Source organism: Colias philodice, chromosome 11 (assembly GCF_061535455.1).
Source record: "Colias philodice isolate Cphi_HAF_F1 chromosome 11, ilColPhil1 Martin Lab GWU primary, whole genome shotgun sequence".
In the NCBI taxonomy this organism is placed as follows: domain Eukaryota; kingdom Metazoa; phylum Arthropoda; class Insecta; order Lepidoptera; family Pieridae; genus Colias; species Colias philodice.
In genome coordinates this window covers 584635-610472 of record NC_143096.1, presented here as the reverse complement: position 1 = coordinate 610472, position 25838 = coordinate 584635, and the positions used below count along the sequence as shown (strand labels likewise).

The window sequence follows — 25838 nt, the reverse complement described above, 5'->3', positions numbered from 1 at the left end:
AAGGTTATATTTTCTTGTGACAAGTTAGTGGTCATAGTGCAATCTCCAGTGTATTAGCACAGACTAATAATAATATACTACGTATACAAGTATTAGATATAAGCTTCTTGCATGGACCCATCATTAACTTAGTAAACAAAGCATAATTATCATTCCTATATACATAGATATTATCATGATAAACAAAAACTGTTACTTATGATAAAATTAATATTATATATTATTGGAATGAATAATAAACACAAGGTAAACACTATAAAGTTATTATTTCTATGATCGTGGCTACAAATAAGGACTCTAGCGCCATCTATCCGCAAAGACGTTACTTTTATCACAATATCCACACTACTTATGGAAGCCAACGATTTTAAATATGTGAAAAGCTTTTAAAATGTTTAGTTATTTAACTCTACTAATTACGTATTTCAAGTTCTTTAAATTATATAAATTTTACAAGCTCAGAATTGTTCTTCAGCATACATAATATAAACTGTGGCAAGCCGTTTGACATTAGTGACCGAAGTCCGAATGTCACGGTGATGACATTGACAATAAACACAAGTCGGCTGAGAAACTGTTGCTGATAAATATTCGCTTATTTTTTTTTACAAAAAATGCGTTCTAAATGCAACGGCAATAAAAGAAAAATAACTTGACAGTGCTATGAATCCTTTAAATATTGCAGAATGGTCACCAGACCAAGTGGCAGAATGGATGTCGGGTAAATAGTTTTTACAGTGTTGTCGTCTCAACGGTGAGTCATGTAAGTTTTGATAATGTAATAATGTTTTGACGCAGGTTTGGGGCCTATGGTCGCTCAGTATGCGCCAGAGCTGTTAAGCAGGGGTGTAAATGGAACTAAACTGTTGACGCTACGATGTGACGATCTCGAATATCTTGGTATCACGATCATTGGCCATCAGGAGCTGCTTCTAGAGGCTGTGGAGCATTTGCGAAACTTTGTATGTATTATCTTGCTTTATGTAATACTAGCTTTACCTGATTATGCATTTTGTTCAGTTAAATCCCATTCAAGAAACCTTACTAAGTAGGTTTTAATTACACAACATGTTCATAAACATTTCTAATTATTCTTTCTATAAATAAAGCAACAGAGCATTAACCTTATGTAATAACAAAAGTTAATTCAATAAGATTATGCTTGAGTATTGAATATTATATATTAATTTTGTGATATTTATCAAAATAAAATTATTACAAACCGTTGCTTCGCAACTTGTTATCTAGTATTTTCTGCAATGGGTTGTTTTAATATACATAATAACAAATGAAAACATTGCAATGCAGAATATGAAAACAAAATTGAAGCCCTATATAAATTAAGAGCAGTGAAGAGTTTATTGTTTTTTATACATATAATATAGATACAGCAATTCTTAACACTTCTTTCATACAAGCTTGAGTAATATTCTGATGTGGAGCTGTGTTGTCCTTTAAATGTGTTTAAAAAAAAACTTACTATTTAAACTACTAAAGATGTATCTTTATCAAAGGCATATCATACTATGCTGATGTGTAGTTGTGTCCTTATTTGGGCCATGTCTGGTATAAATGACACACGAGATATACACTCAAATATCTTTATTGCATTATCATCATTATTCATTACTAAACTACACAAAGTAACAGGGGAATGGAGACCATTTATGTATGATTTAAACACTCTCTCGCGTCAATAGTTATCTGCCATTACATGGTAATATTTTATCTCTGACTATCTGTGCCCTACGGTTTTACCCGCATTGCTCTGCTCCTGTTGATCTATAATGAGGATTTTGACTATCATTCGATTTCAGTATATTTTAGTAATTTTGATTGTGTAATATATCTGTACCGCAGCATTGTTATATCACTCTATTTAAATATTTCAAGTGATAATATACAATCAAATATGCCTTTGTTCTAATAAATATTTATAATATGTTATAAATAAATGTATCTAGGTTATAATTGTAATACTAACACTAGAATTAGATTATATGTACTAATACTGGCGACAACAAGCGAATGACCGGGCTCAATGGCGTGCCATAAGGTCTATGTCCAGCAGTGGACTAACATAGGCTGATAATGATGATAATGATATGGGCTATGTGGCCAGAAATAAATGAATTTTATTTATAAGATACTAGGTTTCCGCCCGCGGCTTCGCCCGCGCAGTCATAGAAAAACCCGCATAGTTCCCGTTCCCGTGGGATTTCCGGGATTGCGTCATTTTCTCGGCACAAATAGTAGTCTATGTCCTTCTTCGTGTATCAAAATATCTCCATACCAAATTTCATGAAAATTGGTTCTGTAGTTTAGGCGTGATTGAGTAACAGACAGACAGATAGAGTTTCTTTCGCATTTATAATATTAGTATGGATTAATTATGGTGTTCCAGCACTATGAGATATCGCGCGAGTGCGTTCAGCAGCTCGCCCTGCGCGTGTCGGCCGCGGCCGCGTCGCTGGCCCGCGCGCTGCGGCAGCACGCCGACACGCGGCTCGAGACGCACTCGCTGGCGGACGTGGCGCGCACCGTGCACGCCGTCAAGCCGCTCGTGTGCTGGCTGGACAGGTGAGTGTGACAGTGGCATTATGTCAGCGCTGCGAGATGCTCGCTAGATAAATTACTTATAGCTGTCGTGATATTATGGGCTTCTTTATAATGTTATTTGTCAATTGTGGATCACAAAACAGGAAAAAGGTTTTGGCTGATAAAGTAATAGCAGCGGCCAGTTACAATTATTACAAGACATGGCTGAATTTAAATTACTTGTAGACACGTATATGAAATAGTAATAAAACGACCAAGTTGCAACTTGTTATGTAAAAAAGAACAGATAGTTTAGATTTTAGTAAGGCAAAAAAATAAAACAAATGATGATTCTTTTTTAAATTGGGTTATTTATTTGTATAATACATCCTAACCTCCTCACTTACAATTTATATATTTTTTTCTATTCTTTAAAAAATATATTTATAAAGCATTTTTTGAATGCCATAAAACCAAAATATCAAACTTTTACCCAGATGGCCGCTATGCTCCGGCGCGCCGCTAGCCGAACGCAAAGCAGCGCTGCTCAAACTATCACTTGAAGCAGCTACATGTGCGCAGCGAGACCGGTTCGCGGAGCAGCCGGCTCGAGCAGTAGCCGCGGCTGCTGCTGCTGCTGCGGCTACTGCTGATTATATTATACAGGTGAATTTGGGGTTTTAAAGTAAAAAAAGAGCGTGCTGAGCACATATGTCAGAAGTAAAACTTCTGAGGTAAGATTTATAGGTACCAAAATCGTCGCTTTACTCCATGACGGTATTGCCATGACGGAATCTTGAAATTTTACTTGAAATAAAGAACTTTTCTGGAATTTGTATCACTAAAAAATAATAATAGATTTTGAGATAAATTCAATGTTGCTAGAAAAATTATTAAAAACTTTTAATTTTTCCGAATTCTTTTATAAGTACATAATTTTTTTTTCGTTAGATTCAATAAGCATGATATGGTGGCATGGATGATAATATTTTATTCATTTTAAAGTTTTTGTAACTTAAATAAACCAACTTCACATGTCTAATGCCTATATTTATTTAACCCATTGAGCCCCAAGCGGCCCGATCGGTCCCAGACACAATAGATTTTCTATTGTGTCTGTGTCATATAAATTGAGTCATTAAATTAAGTTTTTGTAGCTTAAATAAACCAACTTCAATGTCTAATGCCTATATTTATTTAAAGAACCATGTTATATACCATCTGTTTCAGGACGTATCCGACCCAATGATACTCCAACCAGCGTGGGTAGACACAGTAACCCTGAAACAGAACGGCAGAGCACTGGGCTTTCAAGTGTTGCCATCGTTCTGTGGGCACCACCAGCTCGCGCACATACGGTTCGGTTCACCTGCGCATGCGTCGGGGCATGTGCATGAGGGGGATGAGATTGTGCAGGTAAAGATTTATTCGTTTTGTGGACATAATTGTGGAGATTTTGTCATTTTTTGCAAGATAACTGAATATAAGAGAAATCTTTTTATTGTAATGGTTTAAATGCTTGAAATTGTTTCAAATGCTTGAAATTTTTTGGCGAAAAAAAGCAGGGTCGTATTCGTGATCGAATTTTTTCTATTCTTTAAAAATGTATATATTTTTAGTTGAGATAAGTATGCCATTTGTGTTCATCTTCAAATGTTATCTGTTAACTCAATCATTTACAAATAGTATAAAGAATAAAGGTCCTAATAGAGATCCTTGTGGAACTCTTTGGAATGAAAATGGAAATTTTGTCTAAAATTATACTTGGAAATTGTTATACATTGATTATGGTTTTGTCTACGATACTCCATGAATAAAATAAAGTCATGTAACACTATGTGTGTTCATGTAACTAAATACTTAAGTTATATTTAATTGTCCACTAAATCAAACGCTTTGCTAAAAGTTGTATGTAATGGAAAGTTTTTATAAATATCTTATTTTAATACTATTTCTGTGTTGATTTTTTTTATAATAGTGCAGTTAATATTCTTTACTAAACACTACGAACAAATAATGACTGATTCTAGTTAATAATATTTAAACAATTGTTAAGACTTTCAGCAATTTAATGGGTATGGCATCGAGTTGCTTATAGATTATAGTACAAAAAACGATTGAACTATTCCTCCATTACATTTCAAACAAACATCCCACAGGTGGGCAACACCTGCGTGATAGGTTGGAGCGGTGACGCAGTAGAGCGTCTCTGTGCGTCCTCCGGCGCTGAACTAGTACTGCGGTTACGAAGACGCGGGGCTCGGGCCTTGCCCACCCCGCCGCTGCACGCACGTGCGCCCCGCCGGGCGGCGCGGCTGCGACTGCCGCCCTTGCATGCGCACCGGTTGCACAGGTACACACACACACAATATGGGGGACACACACACACATACACAATATCTTCAAGCGTAGAGTGAACAGGTACCTTCTAGGGAAGCGCGTTCCATCTTAGACCACATCTCAGCTTAACATCAGGCGAGATTGTGGTCAAGCGCTTCCCTATCAACAATAAAAAAAAGACGTATGTCACTCGGGGACTACCGCGGTAAAGCTATTGCATGCTATGCCTTCAAGCCACACCTCCGCGCCCGTCGGAGTGGGGAGCGTGAGGTTTTTTCGTTACGGAATTTCTAGATTCGGTCCCCGCGCTCAAGGCCCGCGATAGAAGCTATGCTAGCTTAAAAACATAATATCCACAAACATTCATATACGCCTACCAGATATGTTGCACACACACCCGACCTTGTCGCACACATATCCACGTACAGACACAGTTACACACGTATATATGAATACGCACTCAATACGTACTTGTACATGGAAATACATATATAACGCTACACAAATAAGTCTTACGTACTTACAGAACTCCCAGGCTAAAAGGATTAAAATACTGATCACAATATAATTATGAACGTAAGGTATTCAATACCTTATAATTATGTTTAGAACACGAAAAAAAAATTGTTTTATATGTCATTGAATCAAATTTAAACTCGTTATTAATTTACTTGTAATTTTTACTTATCTAAAGCAATAATTATTTTCTATACTTTAAGGGCCGATTTTTCAATGCTTGGATAAAACTTATCCGTCCAATAAAGTATTACACGATAATAGTATAATGTCACGTAAACTGTCAAATACGAGCAATTAGAATACGTTGAATTTATATTTTTGGTTTTATGGCATACAAATGCTTTATAAATATAAATTTATAAAGAATAGAAAAAATTCGATCACGAGGCGGGACTCGAACCCGCATCCTTTCGTGCCATTCCGGGGCGAATGCCTGACCAACTCAGCCACTCGTGACCCGCCAGAGCAATCGAATTTATTCTATTCTTTCAGTTTTATGTGTCTGAAGGGACACACCGCGCGCCATCTATTGAGATGATTAACAACGCGTCTTTATAAAGAATAGAAAAAATTCGATAACGAGTCCCGCCTCGTGATCGAATTTTTTCTATTCTTTATAAATTTATAATTAGAATACGTTTTTAAAATGGTAGTTTTATACATTATTCGTCGAATAAGTTTTATCCGAGCATTAAAAAATCGGCCCTAAATCAAGTTTACTCGTTACTTGTATTTTTTACTAATAAGTATTTATTTTCAGATACGAGCTAGAATTCCCAATATCCGAAGCCCCTCCCGTAGCAGCGGCTCGTGAGCCGGAGCCCGAGTCGGATGATAGCGAGCCTTTATCACCGCCTGCTTCGCCTACACAATTGCATCTTGATAGAGCACGGTGAGATAACTATGACAAAAATTGTTCATTTTATTTACAACATTAAAATGTAGGTAGAAAAAAAGACGGGTTGCACTCCGGGAGTGCCGGCAGAAGTGAAAACTTGATTATTAACGTTCAACATGTGTGATATTTTGGAATGGTATCCGTCTTACGCTTTTTCGATCAGGTCACGTGTCCTGACGCGAGTTTAAGATTTTATACCCATTACAGAAAAAGTGCTCAACGCCGCTAAAGAAGTTTTCACTTCAAAAATTGTTCATTTTATTTTCAACATTTAAATGTAAGTAGATAAAAAAAGTTTGTTTAAAACTGAGTTACGTGAAACGCTGTTTTCAGTAGAATTACATAAAATTTACGTATTTTTGTACTAAGCGCTTGTCGCCTATTACATCATTTTACCTATTCGTCTGTATTGCATTTGAAATTTCCATATCTATTTTATTTTTTTTTTCTTTACCAATGCTGTTAATAAATAGTTTCTATTTAAAGAATATATATTTCGCATTGATAGTGTATTTATTAGGGATTTTAATAGTATCTCTAATTTCTCAAAATAACTTGAAAAAATAACTATTTTAATTTAAATTCGAATAAATAAATATTTCAGCATGTACCCGCCAAAGCCGCAGACCGTAGTACAACGTCGGCACACGATCAGCTGCGGCAGTCCTGTGTCCAAACGACCGCATTTGAGTATAGAGCAGGTAATTTATAAATATTATTTATTTATTTATTTAACCATTTAATGTACCACACCATTTAACATTACAATGTACAGTATACTGTATGTATACTGTACTGTATATATGTATATATTTGTATGGATGCGAGGTAAAGTACAAAAGGTGACCTTATCGCTTAAAAGCCATTTCTTCCAGGCCACCTCTATTATAGTGTAAAAGGACTGAAATTAGAAAAATATGTGTTTTGTCGGGCATTCAGATAACTGAAAATCCATACAATCGAATGTATTATACACATTTTAACGGTTTTTATTCAACTCTTAAAAATATAGAAGCAAAGATTTTTCGAATATTGAAGTAATGTTATCATCAAAATATTTAAATCTGTATTAGTACATCACTTTAATCATTGAGTAATTGAATATTAATTTTTAACATTTCTATTACTTTTTAGTTCTGGCAAGAGTTACAACAGCAGAGGTGGGAACATGGTACACATGATCCCGACGACTCTACGCTATACAGGCGTGATAAGGTATTGGTTGTATGTATTTTGTTTGGTAATTGTTAATTTAATGTGTCATGCCATATAACATAATTGTTTTATACAAATGCGATAAATTCATGGTTTCATAATATAAAGTAATTATGTAATAATTTACGTCTTAATCTGTTAAAAAAATTAGTAATTGTTTTATTAAATTTTTAAGTGAGTATAAAACAAAGTCACTTTTCGCCGTCTGCATGCAAGAATTTTTTTAATAGACTCAGTGATTCAAGAAGACAGGAAGCGTCTTAAAGCTGTCTCTTTGCAATATCTTTCTTAATACTATTATAAAGGTGAAAGTTTGTAAGTATGGATGTATGGATGTTTGTTACTCTTTCACGTACAAACTACTGAACTGATTACAATGAAATTTAGCACACATATAGAGGGTAACTTGGATTAACACATAGGATAGGTTTTATCCCGGAAATCCCACGGGAACGGGAACTATGCGGGTTTTCCTTTGAAAACACGGGCGAAGCCGCGGGCGGAAATCTAGTTGCTAATATATCTTTTATTACCATTTCCAGGCGGTATCCTGCAGCACCGGCCTCCAACTGTCCCCCCGCCCCCGCACGTGCCTCGGCGTCCCCCGGCTGCCCTCCCCCTCCCGCTCCCCCTCCCCCTCGCCCCGCGGCAAGCTCGACAAGAGCCACTCCACCCCCGCGTACGACCTCGACCCCTCCCCCCTGGGGACCACCCCCCTCGCACCCCTCGTGGATCACCCCATACCGGAGTCACCCACCACCCCCACTGTGAAGGGTGAACAAGATGGTGTTAATAGTGAAGTTGAAACTAATGAACATGATGAATATTCGAAAATAGATAGTAAAGACGGTGAACTTGAAACTAAAGATGTACAAGATGAACAAGTACCTCAAGACGTATCTCAAGATGTATCTCAAGATGTATCTCGAGAAATATCGCAAGATGTATCTCAAGATGCATCTCAAGATGTATCTCAAGAAATATCGCAAAATGTGCCGCAAGATGATGATATAAAGCACATAGATGATGATGCGAAATCGTTGGATGATACGCCGGTATCGGTGTTGGAAACGTTGAATACAGTACTGACGGAAAGGCTGGGACAAGAGGAGAGGGTTAAGTAAGTATTATTCATTTTTGAACATTGGTAAAACATATATTTATTTTATAGGTACAACTTTAGGTCTTTTGGTAAAATATAGCAATTAATGTTAAACCAGGTCATAATCTGTATACAAACAATTTTTTTTCAACAAGACAGCTTATTTATAATTCTGTATGCTTTTCACTTGTTTCGCTATATAAATTCGGGTCTATCGTTTATGATACATACATAAATAAATAAAAAAAATAAAAATAGTTTATTTCGTTTCCAAATTTTACACAATTTGGAGTAGTAGGGCCCTCCTAGTAAGTTTAAGATAAAACCTGTGTCAGGAGGACCCGCTCTTCCTTAACTTAAAATAGGTTATCTACATGAAAAAAATAAACTGTTAATAACTAAATATTAATACATAGTTAATACATGTGTTGTCATATAAAATTATAAGGCAAATGTTTTAAAAATCCACTCATATTTTTCCAGATTCCCAAAACCTCGCATCACAGAGCGCTGGAAAGTATCCGACGTGCCACCAGAACCACCCCCACGCCCCCCCACCACTCGCCTCCCTCCCCCTCCCCCACGAGACCACTACCCCCCCTACATCCCTCCACGCGAACCAACATTACCCCCTCGAGAGAAAAACACAAAGCCGAAAGAGTCAATGTCCCCCCGGGATCTAAAAACTTCCCCGCATAGAGATATATTCGAACGCGACTCGAAAGTTCGAGATTCGAAGATTCGAGATTCGAAAGTTCGAGATATGAATATCCGCGACTTGAGTAGGTCGCCGAGTAGGGAGTGTAGGGAGACGTGGGAGCCCTTGGGGGATGGACCGGTTTCTCCCCTAAGGGAGTGTCCAGCCCCGCACTACCCCGTGCTGAGGATGATCCCACGACCCACAGAGAGTAGGGATGCAAGCCCATTGAAACCACTGCGCCCGGGGGATGCTGCGCAGGTTCGTTCTTTTTAATTTATATTTAAAGTCTTAAACTTTTTTGTTCATTTAAGGGTGCGTATAAAGCAAAATTACCAATCTTCTGTTAGATGATACGCGTAATATTCTTTACCAAATCTAAAAAAATAAAATATATATCAAACTAGATAATATTTTCAATGATTCTGTTTGATCAAAAACATAAAATATTACAATTGACCCGATAAAAAAAGCCGAAGTTACCTCTAATTTTCACACTTTTACGTTTACTATACTTGACAAACCAAACGTTTTACGATCTTTAGATCAGTAATCGCTTATTTCTGACTAAGTACCTGATTACCATCTCTTTCAAGATCTTCTACTTGAGTAAATAAACATTTAATTTCGAATTACAGATATCAGTACCACTACGCCACATAACAAAACACGACATCAAACTAATATCCAACGAGCGCAGAGAGATGCCCCCTATCAATGGCGAACCGGACCCCGTACCAAGCAACCGACGTGACGACACTTTGGGTAGAAAGGACGACACTTTGGGTAGTGTGTTTACGTATTACATCGAATGTGGACTGTATACAGGTCGCGCTAAATGCTGCTAATAATGCTATGATATTATGGGACAACTGGGAACAACGACGACGCGGTTGGCGCAGTGGTAAAGTAACTGCCTACTGAGCCGACGGTCCCGGGTTCGATCCCCGGTCAGGGCAAATATTTGTGTGATGAACTCAATTATTTGTTCTTGGGTCTGGGTGTTATTATCTATATAATATGTATTTATTATAGTCGAGCCAATTTAATAGGCAACATTTGACGTCTATCAATTTTATCTTCGAAGAGAGGTAACCTGCTTAAAAATATCGATTAAAGTGAATTAATCGATACGGATTTGAAACATTTGTCAATCGAATTTATTAATTTATGGTGATTTTTATTCACAAGTAATCAATGCATTCGATTCTAGATTTCAGATTTCGATTTTTAGAGTAACGTCTCTGGTATTTAAAAAGAAAAAAGGTTTATTGACACAAAATTGTAGCGACGTCAGTTCTTCAATTCAGAAATTGTTTATTATGTTTAGAATGGTTTATCAGTAAAATGAAATCTTAAAATTACTTGTATCGGTCATTATTATTATAAATATATAATCGTAATTGAAAAAACTTTAGCAAATGTGCAGTTCTAACAAAACGAAATATCATGTTATTCTATGTCGTCGTTACTAGGTTACGTTTTTGAATTTTGTTGAACTGTCAAATGTTGCCTATTAAAATGGCTCTACTATAAATATTATATTTATCGTCGCCTAGTACCCACAACACAAGCCTTAATTGAGCTTACTGTGGGACTAGGTCGATTTGTGTAATAATGTCCTATAATATTTATTTATTAATAATTATATAATTTACGCGGATTCGAGCGGATAGATTAGCACTCGGGCGCTGCTATGGAAGAACTGCGCTTTCCGGCCGGCTCGGCCGTCGCACGATAATACTGCTGAGGCAGCTTGACCTCATTTACGTTATTGCTCAATTATTGTAATATGTAATGTAGCTATAGATAATAAGTAATAAATATTTAAAATAAAATATTTGTGTGGTTTTATGAAACCACAGTAAAAGTGAAACTGTTCGAACGGTTCCGAACACTGCTTTGTATAGGGCATGTCGCGTGACGGTCGGCTGCCGAGTAGGTATACCTACTCGGCAGCCGCGATACACGCGACATGCGCTACACAGACCAAAAAGTTTGAGTCGATGTAATAAAAGTTTCACTTTGATAAAATATTTGTTCGCTGCTCGAACAGGTAGAAAGGACGATACGAGGGAAAGACGGGAGGATAACATGGTGGGGAGGCGGGATGGGGACATAGTGATGGGCTCAGCTAGTGATGCGCTAGATATGCACTCGCCCAAAACAGCACTATCGCCCTCCGCTAGTGTTGTGCGAGGGATCTTCCCGTCGGCAAAGTCGAGAAGCTTGAAGAAAAAGAACTCGATTTTGGCGAGTGAGTATAGATTTTTGTTTTGAGTTGAAGTTAAGGTTAAGGTTTGTAATAGTTAAGGTTTGTAATAGTTGCCATAATATTTTTTTAGATTAAGAAATTATTTTCATTGAATTTATGTTCTATAATTGACACTTAATCACTGGTTTCAAGGATAACTATGTTTACACTAACAGCCTGTATAACTCTATTATCAGTTTGTTTGAAATAACAGCTATGACGTCACATTATATTACAGTAAAAGTTCTTTATTCGCGGGCAATAGGTTCCGTAAATGTGCCGCGAATAGAGAAACCGTGAATATGGAATGGTAATTTGTATGGGGTTATAGGGGATACGTTCCTGGGTGACGAAATAAGGAAGCAAATACATAAAGAAATCAGTTTTATTTAAGTTTTTGACCATACATATTTATTAATTACCATTTAATTAGGTATTATCTTCAGGTTGAGGCAATGGCTTGGCACTTTTTACCCTTTTTTTAGTCGATATTATAAATTCGTAGTTGTAGTTCAGGCGTTTACTAAGGATAACGATTAATTTTTATAATGTACCGATTCGATCCGCGAATAAAGAATTTTGGGCCGCGAATATAGAAATTAGGTCGCATTTTTTCCATGCGCGAATAGTGAAACCGCGAATGAAGGAAGCGCGAATAAGGAACTTTGACTGTACTGAATCGATCGTATTTTTTGGTTTCATAGTGCATTGTAATGTGCGGCTATGACGTCACAATATGGCACGGAGTTGATACTATTTTCGCACGGTGCAATGTAAAGTGTTTGTGTTGTGTCACAGTGACGTCACATTACTGTGCTGAGTTTATCCATACTAATATTATAAAGCTGAAGAGTTTGTTTGAACGCGCTAAACTCGGGAACTACTGGGCCGATTTGAAAAATTCTTACGGTGTTAGATAGCCCATTTATCGAGGAAGGTTATAGGCTATATAATATCATCACCATAAGACCAACAGGAGTGGAGCAATGCGGGTAAAACCGAAGGGCACAGCTAGTTCTATTCTAAGTTGTATCTTAGGACAATGTGTCGTGTGCATTGAGATAATATTACTACGTATGGAGGAGACACCACGAACGAAATCTGTGCGCTAAGCGCGGCGGCGCGGGGCGCATTTTTTTGCTCTAAGTTTTAAAAATTATTATCTAGTTAGGTACTTACCGATGAAAAGTTATTCCTTTGCACTTTTCCGTATTATTTGTGCAATATCGTAACACACACGAAGGCATATTTGATTCGTTTCACTTTAAAACAAATAAAAAATGAGCGTGCAGTTAAGCCATATGGCTATAGGCTTTCTTGTGTCAATACGTATTGAGAACACTCAGTCGAACATAATTAATTTAAAAAGTAATAAGTGTAAATATTGTGTTAAATCCGTGTTTATCACAAAGGACTTACCTTCAGTGTATCACAATCTAAAAAGTTTTAATAATTAACAGTGGTAAACACAAACTTAAGTTTAACAATTGTGTTGAATGATACTGACTTTTCTCGAATACCCTCAAGTTGAGAACGTAATATCAACCGGGAGCATTTATTAGTGTGCTTTTTTACAAAAACCGGTAAAACACCGAAGTATTGGAGCATTTATTACTGTGCTACTTTGACTTTTGAATTATTTTTATTACTTTTATTGTTCAACTTAAATTTGCATGATGGTAGCCTGCTCAGCGTGTAATGTGAATATTTTAGTAACCCAAAAAAGAATTAAATGCACCAATGGAAACTGCCATCACCTATATCACCAAGATTGTGTCAAGTTTAATGAAACAACTGGTTTACGTTCAAAATGGGTGTGCCCTGTCTGCGTGGCTTCCAGACCCAAGGTGGGAGACAACACCAATACTCCCGTTCACGACAAGGTTCCTAGAGATTTGATGGCAATGCCAGTAAGCTCCGTGCCGACGACCTCAGACAATGACACGGTGATATTGGAAATTCGCAAGCTCCGTGATGAAATGAATTCAAAATTCGAAAATCAAGAAAAATGCCTAAATAAATATAACTCCACGCTTATTAAAGTCCAACAAGACTTAAAGGATCTTGGCTCTCAATTTTCTTTAATACGAGAAGAATTGGATGAAGCTGTAAAGTCTATAAAATTTTTATCAGACGCACACGACGACCAAATAAAAATAAATGAACATACTGAAAGTTCTCTTTCGAAAATTCTTGACGAGAACTCATTTCTCAGGTCTGAATTAAATTTATTAAATACAAAAATGGCTCAGCTAGAACAATCCACTAGAGACAACAATTTGGAAATTCAGTGTGTCCCTGAACAACGAAATGAAAATCTTCTTAACATTATAAACAAAATAGCAAGCACAGTTAAGTATGATCTAAAAGACACTTACATCGCGGGTTTCTACAGAGTAGCTAAGTTGGATTCAGAATCAAAACGCCCACGCAATATTATACTGAAAATGAACAACCAACGTACCCGAGATGATTTCCTAGCCGCTGTAAAAACCTTTAACCGCCAAAACGGAGAGAAATTAAACACATCTCATATTGGCCTTGCTGGTGCTAAGTCGCCAATATTCATCTCGGAGCATCTCAGCCCTGCCAATAAACAACTTCACGCTGCCACTAGACTTGCTGCTAAAGAAAAGAAATACGACTTCATTTGGATAAGGAATGCCCGCATTTTTATTCGTAAGGATATTAAATCAGAAGCAAAGTGGGTAAAAAATTTAGATTTTCTAAAAACCTTGTAAACTTTAGCAACAACATATTTTCTCTTTACTGTATTTATTTTAAAATTCACTCTAAAATGTTATTACCAAAATGTACGAGGCCTCAGAACCAAAACAGAAGAATTTTACAAGTCTGTATTGTTAAATAACTACGATGTAATAATTTTAACCGAAACGTGGCTTAACAATAGTGTATTTGACCATGAACTTTTTGACCATCGTTATAATGTTTTCAGACGAGATAGATCGTCAACTTCTTCTAGTGAGAATAAACGAGATGGAGGTGGTGTCTTAGTTGCAGTGAATAACCGTTTTCGTGTTATAAGAAATTCCAACTGGGAATCAGCATGCGAAGACCTTTGGCTCTCATTAAAAATTAATAATAGTTTTTTAATACACATATGCGCTGTTTACATACCTTCACCTGTTAACTCGTCGTACCTCGAAACATTTTTAAATAATACTACTCAAATCATACATAATGACGTGAACTCTCAGCGCTCTTCCACTTTTGTGATAGGTGATTTTAATCTATGGGAATTAGTATGGCAACGCGATCGTGATTTAAATTACCTAAAAACGTCTTCCCGTTGTAGTTCACTTAGTACATATTTCCTCGATTCCCTTGCATTTAACAATTTACAACAATGCAATGCTGTCGCGAATTCAAATGATCGTATTCTCGATTTAGTTTTAGCCAGCGAGCCGTCGCATGTCAACGTCTATAATGCTGATTTTCCTTTGGTTTCGATCGATGCGCATCATCCTGCTCTTAAAATTAATATAGAAAATCCATCTCAACGTCATTTGAAACCAAATAGCGACATTGTTTTATATGATTTTTATAAGTGCAATTACGAAGTAATAAATTCCGAACTGGAACAAGTTGACTGGACTTCCCAATGGATAAACGCCTCCAACGTTGACGAAATGGTCACAACTTTCTATGACACTGTATTAAATATTATTAAAAGTAATACTCCAGTACGCAAACTACGCAATGAAAAATATCCCACATGGTTTAGTCGCCCCTTAATAAAATCTCTTAAAGAAAAAGCTAAGTTTCATTCAAAATACCTAAAATATGGGAATCTCAGAGACAAGCTCCAGTTTGATTTACTTCGAAGGCGATGTAAGGACATGCTAGACCACTGCTACTCAGAGTTTAAAAATCACGCGGCTGATCATTTACGTCATCGTCCTAAGCATTTTTGGAAATTTTTTAAAGATAAAATGAGCAACTGCACAAATTTACCACATGAAATGGTTTTTAATAATACGGTTGTTAAAGGTGGTCAAGAAATATGTAATGCTTTCTCTGATTTTTTCCAATCAGTATATTTTTATTCATCGAATGCAACGACTTTATCCAAAAATATGCATGATGCAGATACAGACAGTGGTGTCGCCCCTTTTAGCACGTTGGTGATATCTGAAAAAGAAGTGTTAAATCGCTTAAAACTTTTAGATGCCAATAAAGGCCCAGGACCCGATGCAATACCACCAATATTCTATAAAAATTGTGCCAAAAGCCTATATGTACCACTTACTCTAATCTTTAACGAATCATTAAAATTTAGCGTCTTCCCATCTACTTGGAAACTCGCACACTTAACTCCGATTCACAAAGCAGGCTCATTAAACGAGATTACCCAGTACCGACCTATCTCAATTCTAAGTACACCTGGAAAAGTTCTAGAAGACATAGTAAATACTAAACTTTTGGCCCACATTAAATGTAAAATTGATCAAAACCAGCACGGGTTTCTACCCCGTAAATCAACAAACACAAATCTTGTAGGTTATGTATCTGATATAGCTGAAGCACTTGATAAGAATCTCGAGGTGCATGCCGTGTACACCGATTTCAGAAAGGCGTTCGACTTTGTAAATCATGATCTTCTATTACATAAGCTCTCAAATATGGGGATACACGGATCCTTATTAAGATGGTGCGAGTCATATTTACGCAACCGCTCCCAGCTTGTCTCAATCCGAGGTTTTAAATCTACCCCCTATACTATTCCATCGGGAATACCGCAGGGCTCCCATCTCGGTCCTCTCTTCTTTTTAATATTTATCAACGACCTCCCCCGTGTAATACAATCAAACTATAGAATGTACGCTGATGATTTAAAAGTTTATAGAACGATTAAGGATAAAACAGATGTTAATATACTTCAATCAGACTTAAATAATATACAAAAATGGTGTACAAATAATCAGATGTGCTTAAATATTAATAAATGCCATCACATTACATTCTCTAGAAAGAAAATTCGAACACCCGTAACTTACCTTATCAATAATTTACCACTCATGGAAGTGAGTTTTATCCGTGACCTAGGCGTGATCATGGATAGTTCTTTAAGTTTTAGAAACCATTACGATCATATTGTTAAAAAAGCTTCACAATTATCCGGCTTCGTCACGAGACAAATGAGATTCCTGAAACAACCTCAACTTACCATTTTAATTTATAGCACCCTCGTTCGTGGAATACTAGAGTATTGTTCAGCTGTCTGGAGCCCTAGTTACCAAGTCCATTCCGATAGAATTGAAAGAGTCCAGAAACGTTTTTTGTATTATCTTAGTTACTCAGACCATAAATGTAGGGTTTTAACTTCCTATGACCAGCGTCTATCGTACTTTAACTTGAGTGGTTTACATACACGCAGGAAAGTAGCAGATATCTTATTTCTTTATAAGGTTCTACATGGGGAAGCAGATTGTCCTGATGTCTTGGAGCGCATTTGTCTTTCAGTTCCGCGTATCACTACTCGTTTACATAACAGATTATGTTTCCTGCCAGCTTCAAGTAAAACTAATCTTGGTCAACATGCACCTTTGTTTCGAATGTGTACCTATGCAAATAGTATCCGATCAGAAATAGACATATTTAGTGGTTCTCTGGTCTCAATCAGGAATAAATTATTAAATTTCATCAAATAAATAGTTATTATAATTATTGTTATACATAGATAAGGTATCCAATTAAAATTTGTAAATTTGCATGCTGTGTCTACATCCAGAAGGTTATGAATCAACTGCATGATAGTACATAATTAAGTAATAGAATAAATCACAAACATTTGTAACCAGTTTTGTAGACCAATAAAAAAAAAAAAAAAAAAAAAAATATGGCTTATGGTGAGCGGAACATAAGTGATGTAGGCGGTGTCGTCTCCATATGTATATCTCAATGGTCGTGTGTCGTGTTACAGAGCGGCGCTCAGTGAGCGCGCGGGGTCTGTGCGCGCGCGGTGCGGGCGGCTGGGTGTGGCAGCGCGTGCGCGCGCGCAGCCAGCAGCAGCCGCGCTGGGCGCACCGCTACCTGCTGCTCACGCACAACCTGCTCTACGCCTACCGCTCGCCCGACGTGAGTGCACACACCACACTACGCTATGCTACGCTACACCACACTCCGCTACGCTACACCACACTACGCTACGTTACGCTACACGCTCACCAACAACATTACACATAACATTTTTATCCAATAATTTAACAAGTTGTATTTATAAGGAGGAACGCTGGCTCCTAAGACACAGAGTTCCTCTAGTTTAGGAGTCAGCGTACATATTTCTATAAAGTTGATGTTTTTGGCAAATAAAGATTTATTTATTTATTTAACAAATTCCGCAGAGCTCACGCGCGGACTGCATGATATACCTCGAAGGGTGCACAGTATGTGCTGCGGGCGAAGTAAAGTCCCGAGCTCACGCGTTCAAAGTGTACCACACGGGCACGGCTGTGTACTTTGCAGCGGCTTCAAGGGATGCGATGTTAGCGTGGATACAGCTCGTGCATAGGGCTACGTTGCTACCGTCCAGCTTGCCGCAGAATGTGAGTTTTTGTTCGTTTAAAACTCAGGCCCCGGAATCACAGACACAATAGAAAATCTATTGTGTCGTGGCCCGATCGGGCCGTTCGGGGCTCAATGGGTTAATGTGGTCTTTTTGTTTATGTATTGACTTGACCAGAAAAACATTCAGCTCTAGAATCTAAACCGTAGAAATAGTTAACTGTACAGTGTACTATTGCTCAAGATAGTTTTGTCTCTAAATTAAATATTTTTGATCCTTCGAGTCCCTATGAAAATTTGTTCAATATAAAGTTTTTATAGCCGTATTTAATATTATAAAATATGTGTTATGTCGCTGCTTCGCGATGCTCCTTTTTAAAATTTATATTTAGTCCTTCGAGTACAATGTAGTAAAAGCACTTACCTGTTTCCAGCTATTTCAAATAATTTTTTTGCAATAAATAATCTTTTTAATAAACAGGAAGCACTGAAGCAATTTTGTTAACTGATATGAATTGAAATTTATTTAATTATTTTTAATTTCCTTACAGACGGACTTCAAACAGTTCTCAGAGACAGACTATTCAGATACAGAATCCGATACAGAAAGTTCCGAAAGGAGGGAGAAAGATAGAGAAAAGGAGAAAGAGAAAGAGAAGGATAAATCTAAATTTGGTTCGTTAAAAAAACTGACTCAAAGGAGCGGTCGGAGTGAAAGTCAGGAAAATGTCAGTCAGCCAGCGTCGAGTTTGGATAGAAAGTATTTACGATTCTTTTCAAGGGCTAAAGCAAAAGACGACACTAAGAATACCAAGGTAAAATTTGTTTGAGCTATTCTTTTACTTATTGAAATAAGAAATCAGTTAAGAAATTTAGCTGTGATGTTATACGAGCGATGATTATATTTCATGTTTTTTTTCCACTTTATTATGTAAGATATTTTCTGAATTCATTTTCATTCCAATGATTTTTTTTATTCCAATTTAACATAAGTTGTTGTAGGCTATTTTTTGTAAATATTTATTAAGCAATATACGCATATTATTATAAAACTCTGCCTTAAACAAGCATAGGCAGAGTTTTGTTTCGAACAATTTTTAACGTGATAATAAGTAGTTGTTTATTGTACATCAACTCTTTAACACTTCCAGAGCAAGCAAGCCACCCCCACCCCCACAGAGCAGTACCGCAGCTACCGTCGCGCACCCCCCTCCCCATCTCCCCCTTCACCATCCCCTCCCTCACCCCCTCCCCCTCGAACCAAGCCATCCCCGATCAACTACATACACGCATCTAACCCGAATCTCCTCGACTTTGAGAAGAGCGACTTTGTGGCAAGACCAACGATACAGCCAAGACCGAAACATAAGCCGGAGAAATTGGTCGGATTTGTGACGCTAGAGGAGTTCATGTTGAAGAAGCAGGAGGAAGAGCGGCGGCAGGTATGTTGTTATAGATGATTATAAAAAATTGTAAATATATAAAAATACTAGCTTACCGCCCGCGGCTTCGCCCGCTTTGTCTAAAACCTAATAAATTATATACTAAAACCTTCCTCTTTAATCACTCTATCTATTTAAAAAAACCGCATCAAAATCCGTTGCGTAGTTTTAAAGATGTAAGCATACAAAGGGACATAGGGAAAAGGGAACAGAGAAAGCAACTTTGTTTTATTCTATGTAGTGATTGTTATAATTTAATTAATAAATTAGTGCAATTACTGAATTAAGTGACGCTTTTAAGTGACATATAGTGACATTAAGTGACGTATTATGCACTACGCATTTCAATAGTTCCGTAATTTATAAATTACAGTAATGGCTCTATGTTCAAAATGTGATATACGTATATTATGGTAACTGAATCGTTTTTGAGCGCACGATCGAGCCGTACTGTGAAATTATTTTTTTAAGCTATTGCTGCATAGCTTCTATCGCGGGCCTTGAGCGCGGGTACCGAATCCAGAAATTCCGTAACGAAAAAACCTCACGCTCCCCACTCCGACGGGCACGGAGGTGTGGCTTGAAGACATAGCATGCAAAAGCTTTACCGCGGCAGTCCCCGAGTGCCACACGTTTTTTTTTATTTAAGAATATAAATTAATCATATTTTAATATCCTACAACATAAACTTATTCTACAGGTATACTCAGAACGAGTATTACTCGGCGTTACCGAACGTCGCGAACTTCAAAGACGACTTGACCGCATAGTACCAGATGTTATCTATGGAGAACTGGACCCACAGCATGGCCACCCGCATACACAGCATGGCCATTCACAGCATGGACATGGACAGCATGGACACGGACAGCATGGACATGGACAACATGGACATGGACAACATGGACACGGACAGCATGGACACGGACGCCCGCAAAGTCCAAATCAACCGCACTCGAGGCCTGCTGGCGATGGGTATGTGTTGTAATTAAGTATAATAATTATAGTAATGCTATTCGATAGGATGAAATAACAAGCTAGTTGAGAAGCTAAACAAAATCTACTAAATGGATTTTGATGATAATTGACATTGCTGTATCTCATATCCATGGCATTACTGTATAACATTTAAGCTTAGTTTTGCTCGCGGTTATCGTTTCTCGCCAAAAAAAAAAACATGTGGCACAGCTTTTATTATATAATACATATTCACATTATTCTTGTATGCGCTTTGGTATTTGATATTAATAAATATCTTTCTTTTTAAAGATATGAAAAAATCGTATTTCCTGATGAGCGGACGGACAATAACCGACAAGAATCCTTCAGAAAAAAGGAAAAGGTGAGCCTATATTTTATTATCTTTAACTATTTTTAAATTGATTAAATTTTAAGTGGTTTGGTTATTAGTGTATATCCGTGATATTAAATTACTTATTGTAATTTATATGCTTTATTTCCAGGTACATTTAACTACATCGACAAATTCTGGACAAACACAATCTACGACTGAAAGGTAAGAATTATTTTTTTGTTATTAAGTTCAAGATTTTTTTTTACATTTAAAATATTAATGATTTTTTTTTACTTTTTAGTACGGGTGGCGCGAGCGTGTCTCGTCTGAGGCTTATGTTTGGAGGTAGACAGGTATGTTAATAAATATATTTTAATGTATACCTACCTATAATAAAAATAATTCAATGTTTTAATGAATAGCGATGAAAAATTAAATTGTTTGACCTTTAAAAGTTTATTCCGTTTATGGAGTTAGTGTCATTATTTTTCGACACTAATTTTCACTTCAACTGACACCTGCAAAAGTGTTACTTATTTTTGTTTCGTTGTATTGGATATTCGTAATAATATAATTATACTATTGTATAATGTGAATATTCAAATCACTCTCATCAGCAGTAGCAATATAACTTTTTACGTGCCTAAGTGGCACTCCAATTTTCTTTACTTAATTTTTTTTGAATATTTATACTACTTTACGCCTTTAGTACACCGACGCATTCGCGTGCGGCAGCAAAACAACAAAAATCTGTCAGTAGTGTGGCAGGATTTCGCATATGATATGTCTCACTCTAGCACATAGATAGATGAAATAGTTGCGTCCTTGTCAGAATTGTTTCGGAAGGAACTGCGAAATGGCCATTACACAGACGCATTGCGAAAACATTGCTGTGTACTAACGTTCCGCAGATTTCGCTACGCAGTTGTTTCGCAGAGAATAAATAAATGATGTATGTATGTATATGCAGCAGGGTGTGGAGGAGCCCCGCGCGGGCCAGTACCCGCACCTGCAGTGCCCGCCCACCTTCCAGCCCGAGAGCTACTCACTAGCACGCCTCGCGCCCCGCCAACCCTGAGGCAACACTGAGGCATACACCGTGAGTTTTTTGTACTATAGGTCGCGTCATGTAAAAAGAACGCTGACGGTTAAGCTGAGCATTGGCGATTTATTGGTCTATTTGGTGTTATGAGGTGGTATAAGAATAACAAATATGTAGTTGCGAAGCCACGACTCGAGAGCCTACTTCAAAAATAAAATAAGCAGCAAATAACTTTCGTGCTAAACTCGACACATGCCAAAACACACCCCATCACTTTCATCCAGCGTTCTTTTTACATGACGAGTATTGTACTTTATATCGTGAACTAGCTATGCCCCGCGGTTTGACCCGCATTGCTTCGCTCCTATTGGTCATAGCGTGATGATATATAGCCTATATGTTGATCCGACCTATTTGTAATATTCACGCAAAATTTAAAGTAAATCCATGCAGTACTTTTTGAGTTTAGCCCGGACATACAAAAACATAAAACTTTATTTTTGGCTTCAATATCAATTGTAAATAACGCCCCAAGTATTATTTTACAAAAATGTCACGAACTGAACATTTACTGGTTTAACCATATTACGATGAACAGGCCTTAATTATCTTAAAAATGGCGTTTAGTCTTTGAATGTAAGATTTTTACAGAGAAAATATTTTTTTTTGTTTTCAGACACTTCGGTTCTACACGGAAAAGGAAAATTGAGGACAAATATTAATAATAATGATCGATATTAACGAATTTACTCATTAACATTAACATCTAAAACATATATATCGTTGACTATTTGTAAATGTTTTTAGACGAGATGAAATGGAAGTTTAATTGATGTATAAAATAATACAATTTCATATAATGGTTAACATTTTAATCCTGTATTCTGTAATTGTATGAATTTAATTTGATACACATGTAACTTATTATTTGTATTTTTGTGGAATCACTATAATGTAGGTATTTATTTAATTTCTTCTTCCTTTTTATTTATTTTGAATTCGAAATTAAAAAAAAAAAAACACTAACAATGCTATAACTTTGGAATAACATTTTTTAGTAAGTATAGTTCGATTTTATGGGTGCCATCGTTCATAAAGATTTTGTAATGTGTGTTTTATTGTTCTAAATAAACAATTTTTTTTAAATTTTTAATAGAACGTATTCACAGGCTGGTCTTAATGTATTTTTTGTTAATTATTTAATGTAATGTGTATCAAATTAAAGTCAAACACTATTGTATATAAAACTACGAAACTTTCACCATCTCCTAGAGCTTGGTTTCTGAACTATATCATCGAACTATTACTATTAAACTGTAAAACAAATGTGGTAAAACTGAAATTTACTAACAAATTTACTAAAATAGGAAATAAAAAATAGTGTTAGTTACTATTTTTAGTGGTAATGTTTCATTTTTGAATATATATAGAGAAAATATGTAAAAAATATATTCAAATTCATTCAAATTTTAAGCACTTTTATGATCTTAATAATATTACATAACAAGTATAAATTATAGTAAATAACAATTTTAGAAACAATATATTATAGTGAACTAAACCATTAATAGCTTACTAGATACTCCATAATATTAACTGTGTCCAAAATATATCAAACTTATAGAAAAATTGTTTATCGTATAAAGTTCATATTCCCAATTTTTTAAATTTCAGTTTTACCACAGACTAACAATTACGCACAATTATGTACATATGAGTTTTAAAATGTACATAGAATTTAAAGAACACCTAAAGGTTGTGTTTACAACAAAATTTTGATAGAAAAACTTAATATTCATATGTCTTAGTAAATTTTATCGAATTAATTACGCACAGTAATTCAATATGGAATTATTATTCAATTGGTATTTTACAATATTTGCTGTAGCGTTCAAATGAATCTAGTACTTCTGTATTACAAATTAGAGTTCATTTTTGAATAGAATTTGGATAGAAAACAATGTTGTACATAGTTATTGCCTATAGACATATTGATATGCTATCTCACTCTCACATATGGAATTTACCAATCGTCGTCTCACTCACACCTATATAACACTCGTTATGCGAAACTCAAGTTGTGCCAATAATAAAGCAATTTAAAATTGTGTTGTGAGTTTGCGTTTTGCAAATTTTAATAAGATTATTGAAAATTAACGAGTTTGTTACGAATTATAAGATTTTGTTGATATTTTTATAATTGTAAAACTTCCAAGCTATAAAGTTTCAAGTAGGCACTAATTTTTGTCCTTAAATGATTATGAATATTTAATGCTATGTATGTTTATTTGGGGCGATATTTTGTATTTAAAGAGGCACTGGGGCAATTCGCTTAAAATAAAAAAAAAAACATTGAATTTTTTTTAAATAACGTCTTTATTAAAAACATTGTCTATTTGTAAATATAATATGAATTTTTATTTACATTTGTAACTTAGGAGTTCAGTGGCCTCTAAAGCAACGCTAAAAAGCCCCTAAATGTTAATAATATTTATGTAAGTGTAAATGTGAAAACTATGGGGTAAACATATGTATGTTATATCTATTTCTATTGAAGCCATGTAGTTGTTTTTTTAAATGTCGCTTTATAAGTGTTTGAAAAAATAACACGATTGGGTGCATGTGTATTTTAATTTTTGGGTCTTCAAAACTGTGATATTTTATAGCGAAATTGTTAGTATTCATTGAAATATGTCTTTCAATGTAGTATAGAATTTATTTGTGTCGTCGTAAAGCTACTCAAAATTATTTATTTAATTTAAATCATTATTATTAGTGTCTGTTTGACAAAAAATTATTTGGCTAAAAAAACGCGATACAAGGAAGCATGTATCGTCAAACTTAAAACTACCCGACGGTCAGCAAAAAAAGTTAATAGGAATTGACCCCAATATTAATTTTAATTGCCTTATAATTAAAATTATTCATTATTAAGTATATTAGTTCCTTAAAATATCACAGTTTTGAGATCGCTAGGTAAGGCTACGTTATATTTTGACTGGCAATTTGGTGCATGCGAACACTGGCGTCCAGTATATATTGTACTAGGTTAGGCTGGTATATACTTCTCGCGGCAAGGAAACCGGAGCCCCCCGCGGCGTAAGGTGGTTAGGTCCGGAAATGGAACGACGATATTATTTAATATCGTCGCCCATTGGCACTCCCGGATCTCGAAGGGCCGCCAAGAAGCGGCAGTCGCCACAGACGGCGGGGGTACAAGGCCTGGCTGTTAACCCCCGCCGTTCAAGATGATAGACGGCAACCGTTGGGTTTTAGTGGGTATGGCTTCGTGCGAGTCCCACATACCCCCTTGGACAGTAAAACTGGCGAGGGGGATGCGTAAAGGCATTTCCCAACGTAAAAAAAAAAAAAAAAAAAAAAAAAAAAAAAAATTTTTGATTTGATTCTTTTATGACACGGGTTATTCTTCGTTACGTATTTTACATAATAACTTGAGCTTTGGAATACGTTCAAACTTAAATTGAAGTGATATTAAACCCCTATAATGAGCGTTTAAATTATATTAATGTCTGATACAATTATTAAAAACATCTAATTGACCCTTACATTGTTGAATACGATTCCTATTATGACTAAAATACCTTTTAAGACACAATATACATAATATTTAATAGGTATATATTTAAAAATATATCAGTGTTTTTATTGTAAAGTATATTTATATAATCTTAAAATAAATATTTCAAGTCGCAGTCCATTTGCTATTCGCTAATTGTTAAGACTTTTAGTCGCGCAGACGACGATGCTTCTTTATGCAATTTTGCATTATTTTTTCCTAATAATAATAACATTATGCTCAACTATAATTATTTGCCAAGGTTGTAAATATAATAATCGTTTGGTATACGAACGCGTTGATAACGTATTATAGTAGAGCCATTTTAATAGGTAACATTTGACAGTTCAACAAAATTCAACAACGTAACCTAGTAACGACGACATAGAATAACA

At 36.0% G+C, this 25838-nt stretch overlaps 1 protein-coding gene across 2 annotated transcripts; it reads left to right on the top strand.

Annotated features, from left to right (window-relative positions):
* Positions 1 to 545: 545 nt before the first annotated feature.
* cnk (connector enhancer of ksr) lies at positions 546 to 24630 on the top strand. 2 transcript variants are annotated; one of them, XM_089700458.1, is made up of 23 exons: positions 546 to 721; positions 799 to 962; positions 2405 to 2580; positions 3036 to 3204; positions 3769 to 3954; positions 4698 to 4891; positions 6158 to 6289; positions 6900 to 6996; positions 7430 to 7510; positions 8053 to 8630; positions 9096 to 9570; positions 9948 to 10074; positions 11366 to 11566; positions 17508 to 17662; positions 17929 to 18129; positions 18640 to 18903; positions 19240 to 19530; positions 20231 to 20505; positions 20800 to 20872; positions 20994 to 21046; positions 21126 to 21177; positions 21798 to 21923; positions 22543 to 24630. In XM_089700458.1, the coding sequence occupies exons 1-22, from the start codon at positions 664 to 666 to the stop codon at positions 21900 to 21902; spliced, it is 4107 nt and encodes a 1368-aa protein (XP_089556584.1). In that variant the 5' UTR covers positions 546 to 663; the 3' UTR covers positions 21903 to 21923; positions 22543 to 24630. The 2 variants fall into 2 exon arrangements, with proteins under 2 accessions (XP_089556584.1, XP_089556583.1); XM_089700457.1 differs by having other exon boundaries at positions 9948 to 10095.
* The last annotated feature ends 1208 nt before the right edge of the window (positions 24631 to 25838 follow it).

Bases quoted from the DNA above. Each gene is read 5' to 3' on its own strand.
- cnk (XM_089700457.1), top strand. From the start codon at position 664: ATGAATCCTTTAAATATTGCAGAATGGTCACCAGACCAAGTGGCAGAA. The intron at 2,581-3,035 runs GTGAGTGTGACA...ACTTTTACCCAG, and splicing joins CTCGTGTGCTGGCTGGACAG to ATGGCCGCTATGCTCCGGCG. The intron at 17,663-17,928 runs GTGAGTGCACAC...CAAATTCCGCAG, and splicing joins ACGCCTACCGCTCGCCCGAC to AGCTCACGCGCGGACTGCAT.